General features: G+C 38.8%; 1 protein-coding gene across 1 annotated transcript in view; it reads right to left on the bottom strand.

The window, feature by feature from the left end:
- The window catches only part of gphna (gephyrin a), a 105,056-nt gene that overhangs the window by 78,507 nt on the left and 17,322 nt on the right, over nt 1-9,227 (bottom strand). Inside the window, exons 3-5 of the mRNA XM_080414414.1 lie at nt 8,494-8,551; nt 4,216-4,308; nt 3,175-3,269 (exon numbers count right to left, since the gene is read on the bottom strand). Of these exons, the coding sequence (XP_080270540.1) occupies nt 3,175-3,269; nt 4,216-4,308; nt 8,494-8,551 (246 nt within the window). The remainder of the gene's footprint in view (nt 1-3,174; nt 3,270-4,215; nt 4,309-8,493; nt 8,552-9,227) is intronic.

A 9,227-nucleotide genomic window follows, 5' to 3' on the forward strand; every position in this document is an offset into this window, starting at 1 on the left:
CAGATAGGGTCAGATAGGCGGTTGTCCAGGAAAGGCTCTGGCCGTGGCTCAAATGAGCCAATTCATTACCATGGCAACCTCAGCCTTTACTTGATTTGTCAAATTCCCCACACCTGTGTAAGGACCTTAACACCTGTATTTAAAGACCTTAACTTAACACCTGTATTTAAGAACCTTAACACCTGTATGTAAGGACCTTAACACCTGTATTTAAGGACCTTAACACCTGTATTTAAGAACCTTAACACCTGTATTTAAGAACCTTAACACCTGTATGTAAGGACCTTAACACCTGTATGTAAGGACCTTAACACCTGTATTTAAGGACCTTAACACCTGTATTTAAGAACCTTAACACCTGTATTTAAGGGCCTTAACACCTGTATTTAAGGACCTTAACACCTGTATGTAAGGACCTTAACACCTGTATGTAAGGACCTTAACACCTGTATTTAAGAACCTTAACACCTGTATTTAAGGGCCTTAACACCTGTATTTAAGGACCTTAACACCTGTATGTAAGGACCTTAACACCTGTATGTAAGGACCTTAACACCTGTATGTAAGGACCTTAACACCTGTATGTATGGACCTTAACTCTTTGACTGCCAGAGTATTTTCATAAAGTACTCCCCCAGTGCCAGCAATTTTCGTGTTTTTTTATTTTTATATTTTGAATTTTTCTCATGAAAATAATTTAAGGGGACATAATGTAAAGACCCAGCACAAGTCCGCCACTAGAGTGCAGCACATGACTGCGTGATCAGGCCGTTGGGTCTCTCTCAGCCTTCTTGATAGATTAGACAGAGAAAAACATGAAAACGGAAGTGACGTCGTCCCAGATTGTTTTGATCGCCAAAATGCCGTCGTGATACACGAGGGCGATGACTGATCGTCACCCAGACCATAGATTATAGAAGAGAAACTGTCCGTTTGTCCGTCATACCGTGTGAAAGACCGTTTATTTACCTATTTTGGACGAAAATGACTGGGGAAAAGAATCAAAAACCGGAAACGGAATCCAGGTCATGAAACCGGATGCAGATGTCCGTGAAGTAAGTGGAACTCGAGAATAACATTGAATATTAAGCAGCATAGCGCAATCAGAGATTAAACAATGAACGCGCGTCCAGCGCGTCGAGCGCGTCGACGGCCAACTGGACAAAGTAGCACTTGACGCGTTATCGCGTCGTCCGCAGTCAAAGAGTTAACACCTGTATGTAAGGACCTTAACACCTGTATGTAAGGACCTTAACACCTGTATGTAAGAACCTTAACACCTGTATGTAAGGACCTTAACACCTGTATGTAAGGACCTTAACACCTGTATGTAAGGACCTTAACACCTGTATGTAAGAACCTTAACACCTGTATGTAAGGACCTTAACACCTGTATGTAAGGACCTTAACACCTGTATGTAAGAACCTTAACACCTGTATGTAAGGACCTTAACACCTGTATGTAAGGACCTTAACACCTGTATGTAAGAACCTTAACACCTGTATGTAAGGACCTTAACACCTGTATGTAAGGACCTTAACACCTGTATGTAAGAACCTTAACACCTGTATGTAAGGACCTTAACACCTGTATGTAAGGACCTTAACACCTGTATGTAAGGACCTTAACACCTGTATGTAAGAACCTTAACACCTGTATGTAAGGACCTTAACACCTGTATGTAAGGACCTTAACACCTGTATGTAAGGACCTTAACACCTGTATGTAAGGACCTTAACACCTGTATGTAAGGACCTTAACACCTGTATGTAAGGACCTTAACACCTGTATTTAAGGACCTTAACACCTGTATGTAAAGACCTTAACACCTGTATTTAAGGACCTTAACACTTGTATGTAAGGACCTTAACACCTGTATTTAAGGACCTTAACACCTGTATGTAAAGACCTTAACACCTGTATTTAAGGACCTTAACACCTGTATGTAAGGACCTTAACACCTGTATGTAAGGACCTTAACACCTGTATGTAAGGACCTTAACACCTGTATGTAAGGACCTTAACACCTGTATGTAAGGACCTTAACACCTGTATTTAAGGACCTTAACACCTGTATGTAAGGACCTTAACACCTGTATGTAAGGACCTTAACACCTGTATGTAAGGGCCTTAACGCCTGTATTTATGGGGCCTTAACACCTGTATTTAAGGGCCTTAACACCTGTATTTACCAGACTAGTTCATGTCAAAATGGCTGCTGTGGAAAAGGTCTACTTAAAGGGAAACTTCAGCCATTTTCAACTTTATCTTCATATAAAGTCCTTTGCAGACAGGGTGCGATTTTCCGCACGGAAAAAACGGACAATATCATTTTTTAAATGAACACATGGTTCTCTATGACCTCATGCACACCGGCTCCCAATTTACCGTGCGGCGATGCGATGCGGCGATGCGTTTTTTTTCAATCGAACCCAGTTCGATTCGTGCGTCTTTTCGCATGCGGTAAAAACTGATTGACTAATCGCACCCTGTGTGCAAAGGCCTTAACTCTGTGGACAGTTCAGAAACCTGCCTACCAGTGACATCATCGATGGGGAATCCAAGCTACTACCTGTAGGCTTTCTCTTCCTGGAAAGTTAGCAACCCAACTATTGCAGGCATGTTTCTGAACTGTCCTAAAGAGCATTAGTGAGGACCAATTATATGAAGATAAGTCCATTTAAACCCTTTATACTTAGTTGTGGGATCGCTTTAGCGCTACATTTAGCACTAATGTTATCTTCACTATTTATTATTATTATTATTATTCCTCCCGTTTTTTGGGTCATTTCAATGGAGAAATGCCATTTAGTGACGTCATAATGCATAATGCCATTCTAGTCATAATGCATAATGCCATTCTAGTGATGTCATAATACTGATGTCATTGTATTATGACCCTACTATAACACTACTAACACTATCAATACTAGCAACATTCTTAGTGATCCCACACTGTTTCTTCAGGAACAGTACTTTCCAGTTATTATTATTATTCCGCCCGTTCTTGGATTGGTCAAGCTTCACGTGACATCACAATATGTAATATAAATAGGTAAGACAGAATTAATCAGGAACAGTACTTTCTAGTGTGATACTATCAACATTCATCCTTAGCGATCCCACACTGTTTCTTCAGGAACAGTACTTTCTAGTTATTATTATCATTGTACCTGGACAGCATGCCTAGAGGCGTCACATTGAGGGAGCCCATCAACATGGCCAGAGCCATGCCTGGAGCTTCTCTCTCTATCACCTCTCTGGTGGCCTGCAAGACAATACAATCAAAACAATACAATTACTACAATACCATGAATCAATTAATACAATACAATACAATACAATACAATACAATACAATTAATTAATAATACGATAGACAGTGTAGTGTAAACTATAGGATTTATCAGACCATTCATTGGGTGTTATCAAGACATACTGACCTACCAACGGAGATGATTTAAATAGTTAGGTTTCGGTTTAGGTTTTGGTTTGGGACCATGACGGAGGCGCGCAGTCTCAGGCGATCTGTCACCCCGTGAAGGACCACCGAGGGAGCTAAAGCGACCGAGTTGCCGTCCTGAACGGTGTGACGTTCGCCTGAGCCTACTCAGCGCCGTTGGAGTTATGTACCGATAGGCACAGAATCGTAGATAATGTTGTGGGGACTGCTCCGCCTCCAAGTAGGTCAGTAGCTCCTGATTACGCCCAATGAATGGTCTGACAGATCGCGGGTAGGTCCGTATATCGCCTACTCGTCGCCTACTCGCCCATTCAATGGTCTGATAAAACGTGATAATCTCCCATTCAATGTATTTATTTTTTTTATTTTTTTTGGTGCATTTTATATAGCGCTTCTATCCGAAGCGCTTTACATTGATTGTGCCATTAACCCATTCACACACACATTCATACACCGATGGCGGAGGAAACCATGCAAGGCACCATCCTGCTCATCGGGAGCAATTAGGGGTTCAGCGTCTTGCTCAAGGACACTTCGACACTAATCCCCAGCCCGGGATCGAACTGGGAACCTTGCGGTTTTCCAGACCTTGCGGTTTTCCAGTTCACTCTACCCGGCCACTCTACCCCTGAGCCACTGCCGCCCGTATTGATAGCATTCGAAGCCGGTGATGTGTATGTGTATGTGTGTGTGTGTGTGTGTGTGTGTGTGTGTGTGTGTGTGTGTGTGTGTGTGTGTGTGTGTGTACCTACCTCAGGTGTTACATCCCGCGGTGCGAAGCCGGTGCCTCCAGTGGTCAGGATGAGATTCAACTCCTGATCATCACACCAGTCCAACAACACTTCCTGTAACACACACACACACACACACACACACACACACACACACACACACACACACACACACACACACACACACACACACACACACACACACACACACACACACACACACACACACACACACACACACACACACACACACACACGTTTCAGTGGAAAAGGCAGTCTCTCTGTATAGAAGCATCTTTCCAGCTGAAATAAACAGTCACCATATTTCCACCATATCGTAATGCTAATTCCTCATCTAAATAAATATACGTATAAATATATACATTTATATATAAATATTCCTCATCTTTATGCTCAAACAGCTGAATATTTATTTCCTGCAGAAAACTGTTTAATAAAAGAATAGTCTGTATTTTTAAATTAAAACAGGCAAAAGGCTGAACGAACAGCTTCCTAATGAGCTACACCGGGCCCCAACATACTATATTATATTATAACTAATATAATATATCATAACTCTATGGCCCATGCAGCCACCACTTTAAAGCAGGTGGGTCATACCAAGAACACATAATGTATCAATTAACCCAAACCAGGCAAACTATGGCCCATGAGTTATCTATTAATTACTTAACAATTATTTTCAAATCGTTTCCATTTCATATAACCAGTCTTTTGCATTTAATATAACAGGTGACACTTCACTCAAAGTTAGAATTAGGAAAACAAGAATAAATATGACTTGACAGTCATATTATTAGCAGCTGCATGCTGTATATTGTGTGTGTGTGTGTGTGTGTGTGTGTGTGTGTGTGTGTGTGTGTGTGTGTGTGTGTGTGTGTGTGTGTGTGTGTGTGTGTGTGTGTGTGTGTGTGTGTGTGTGTGGATTGTCAGCGTGTGTGTGTGTGATTGTTATCATAGACCTGCTTGTTTCTCGCCAAACCTGGCAACTGTGCGACTCTAAATGCTAATTATGTTTTTTATATAAGTGGTGGCAACATTTTTAGACACCACACAGGTCTTCCTAACAATAGCGAAGATTAAAGTAACTGTGAACATGGCCAAATAATAACTTAATAGGCCAACTAAGTCTGAGGAAGCACGCTAGCATTTAGGCTCAAAACTCAATAGCCTGACTTCTCGCCAAACCTGGCAACATTGAATGTGCGCCGCTAAACGCTAATTATGTTTTTTATATAAGTGTTGGCAACCTTCTTAGACAACACACGGGTCTTCCCAACAATAGCGAAGATTAAAGTCAGGGTGAACATGGCCAAATAATAACGTAATAGTCCAACTAGGTCTGAGGAAGCACGCTAGCATTTAAGCTAACTCTGTAGTCCGCACCGTCTGAAGCTACGTTGCACTTGCAGAATACTGTTGTTGAAGAAACTAAGGAGCCTTGATTTCCTCAGGGGTGGTACTGCGGAGGACGGGCCGTCTCCCCATTGGCTTAAACGGGGAAGTGGCCCCATTGGCTTAAAGTAGTGAAGGACAGCCAGGACAGCAAATGACAAATAGGTGTCGCGGATGAAATAGGTGTCGCGGATGACGATGTCTCTGTCTCTTTGTAGAGCAGCTTTGCAGCTGCTAAAACACAACAGTTAAAACAGGAGCAAACACCCCTCTCCAATACAGTACTTGGCACCTCCCAATCAACAGGAGGAACAGGTGAGGTGATCACCCTAATTAACTTATTAACTAATTAACAGAGGAGAGACATGTGAGGTGATCACCCTAATTAACTTATTAACTAATTAACAGAGGAGAAACAGCTGAGGTGATCACCCTAATTAACTTATTAACTAATTAACAGAGGAGAAACAGGTGAGGTGATCACCCTAATTAACTTATTAACTAATTAACAGAGGAGAAACAGGTGAGGTGATCACTAGGGATGTCCGATATTATCGGCCAATATTAGCATACAAATGTAATATCGGAAAATATCGGTATTGTTTTTTTTTATAAGTTACAGGAGTTCTTACTGTATGGTATGTGTTATATGAAATGTGATCTTATCATGATCAAGGTAATCCTTAATCATATTCCATCATATTCAAAGTCTTTTGCAGAGAAATGAGACTCCAGTCACTTTCAAATTAGAGCACTGCAGAGGGCAGGTGTGTGTGTCTGTGTCCAGCTGACGCTCGTTGATGCTCGTTAATGTTATAGGCATTAAGGCAATTATGTTTCTGCACTTTCAAATAGGACAACATCTAATCTAACAGTCACTTCCAAGCTGGCCAGGATGATTAATTAGAAGCAGCTGTGTAGTGAGATGAGTGTGTGTGCGTTGTCCATGTTAGTCTCTATACCGTGACATAGTTATATAGTTATAATTATTCGTTAAAGGTGTTAATTTGTTATAATTAATTATCATTAAAGGGGTTCATTTGTTATAATTAATTATCATTAACTCATTCACTGCCAGAACTTTTTTATTTTTGCGTTTGACAAACTGCCAGAGATTTTTCATAGAAAAAGAAAGTACTCAGGAGCCAAGATACAAAATGTTTAAGTTTTAAGTTAACAAGGAAGTGGATTGGAGTCTAGATCTTCAACAAATCATATCTCCTTGGTCTTTAGGTTAAAAATTAAATAAATAAATAAGAAAAAAAAAAAAAGTCGTTTTAGTCGTTCTTGGCAGTGGGGGCTTAAAGGACAAAAGTCGTTTTAGTCGTTCTAGGCAGTGAATGAGTTAAAGTAATACTAGGTAACGTTTTCAACTAAACTAAAGTTAAATTGTGTATCTTTTGTGAGTGGCAAAAGTTTCACAACACCCACTCCATGAATTTCACCCCCGGAAGCCTTTTATTTATATATTTTCTATTGAACGGTGACGGGGGGGACTTTCCCGGGAAAATGACGTCATCTGGCCGGAAAACGGAGGCGGAAATGCACTGGTTTCCTGTTTGGCCAGGAACTACCGCAACGGTTTCCTGTTTGGCCAGGAACTACCGCGCTAATAACAAAAAGGAACCTCACGCTGATTTTAAGAGAATGTAGGATTGGAAGATCGAAAAAGAACAGAAAAAGAAAGCACAGCTCATGGTAACTAATGCTCCACTGGCTAAGAGAAATGATCCGCAGATAGTATAAAACAATTAAAAGAACGCTTTTTGAAACGCTTCCGGCTTCCGGTGAAAACAAATGGAATTCTGGGTAATCGAGGACTACGGAAATTGTATGCAGTGACGGTAGTGACCAGCAGAGGTTGCTAAAAATCGTTATTTGTGAATCTGCATTGTGCAACTTTAAAGGGGTTAATTTGTCATAATTAATTACCATTAAAGGGGTTCATTTGTTATAATTAATGATTAATTATGATTAATGATTAATAATCATTAAAGAGATTCATTAGTTATAATTAATTATCATTAAAGGGGTTAATTTGTTATAATTTATTATCATTAAAGGGGTTAATTTGTCATAATTAATTATCATTAAAAGGGGTTAATTTGTTATAATTAATTATCATTAAAGATGTTAATTTGTCATAATTAATCATCATTAAAGGTTTTAATTTGTCATAATTAATTATCATTAAAGAGATTAATGTCATAATTAATTATCATTAAAGAGGTTAATTGGTCATAATTAATTATCATTAAAGAGGTTAATTGGTCATAATTAATTATTATTAAAGAGGTTAATTGGTCATAATTAATTATCATTAAAGAGGTTAATTGGTCATAATTAATTATCATTAAAGAGGTTAATTGGTCATAATTAATTATCATTAAAGAGGTTAATTTGTCATAGTTAATTATCATTAAAGAGGTTAATTTGTCATAATTAATTATCATTAAAGAGGTTAATTTGTCATAATTAATTATCATTAAAGAGGTTAATTGGTCATAATTAATTATCATTAAAGAGGTTAATTGGTCATAATTAATTATCATTAAAGAGGTTAATTGGTCATAATTAATTATCATTAAAGAGGTTAATTGGTCATAATTAATTATCATTAAAGAGGTTAATTTGTCATAATTAATTATCATTAAAGAGGTTAATTGGTCATAATTAATTATCATTAAAGAGGTTAATTGGTCATAATTAATTATCATTAAAGAGGTTAATTGGTCATAATTAATTATCATTAAAGAGGTTAATTGGTCATAATTAATGATCATTAAAGAGGTTAATTGGTCATAATTAATGATCATTAAAGAGGTTAATTGGTCATAATTAATTATCATTAAAGAGGTTAATTGGTCATAATTAAAGTCTCACCTTGATGTCTTCCAGTTCATCAGGAACTATCTTGTAGGCTGATATTACACCACCTAACCTGTAGGGGGAGACAATGAGCACACTGTGTGTTTGTGTGTCTCATATAGAAACCTAGACACCTCATTGGTTCATTGGAGCGACCTGTATCGCGGCCCCATATTAGAGGGGGCACGCTTCCTGTCTCCTGGCCAATCACAGCGTGTCTTTTCCGGGACTTGTCAGAATCTAGTTGTATAAAAATATATTGTATATATATTGTATATAATGTCTTTTTATACAACTAGATTCTGCCAAGTCTCGGAAAAGAAACGCTGTGATTGTCCAGTAGTCAGGAAGTGTGTCTCCTCTAATATGATACAGACCCAGAGTCTACCTTTATATGTCTATGGTCAGAGTCTACCTTTATATGTCTATGGTCAGAGTCTAGCTTTATATGTCTATGGTCAGAGTCTAGCTTTATATGTCTATGGTCAGAGTCTACCTTTATATGTCTATGGACCCAGAGTCTACCTTTATATGTCTATGGTCAGAGTCTACCTTTATATGTCTATGGTCAGAGTCTAGCTTTATATGTCTATGGACCCAGAGTCTACCTTTATATGTCTATGGTCAGAGTCTACCTTTATATGTCTATGGTCAGAGCCTACCTTTATATGTCTATGGTCACAGAGTCTACCTTTATATGTCTATGGACCCAGAGTCTACCTTTATATGTCTATGGACCCAGAGTCTAC

The sequence above is a fragment of the Gymnoscopelus braueri genome (assembly GCF_963280865.1).
Source record: "Gymnoscopelus braueri genome assembly, chromosome: 19".
Taxonomy (NCBI): domain Eukaryota; kingdom Metazoa; phylum Chordata; class Actinopteri; order Myctophiformes; family Myctophidae; genus Gymnoscopelus; species Gymnoscopelus braueri.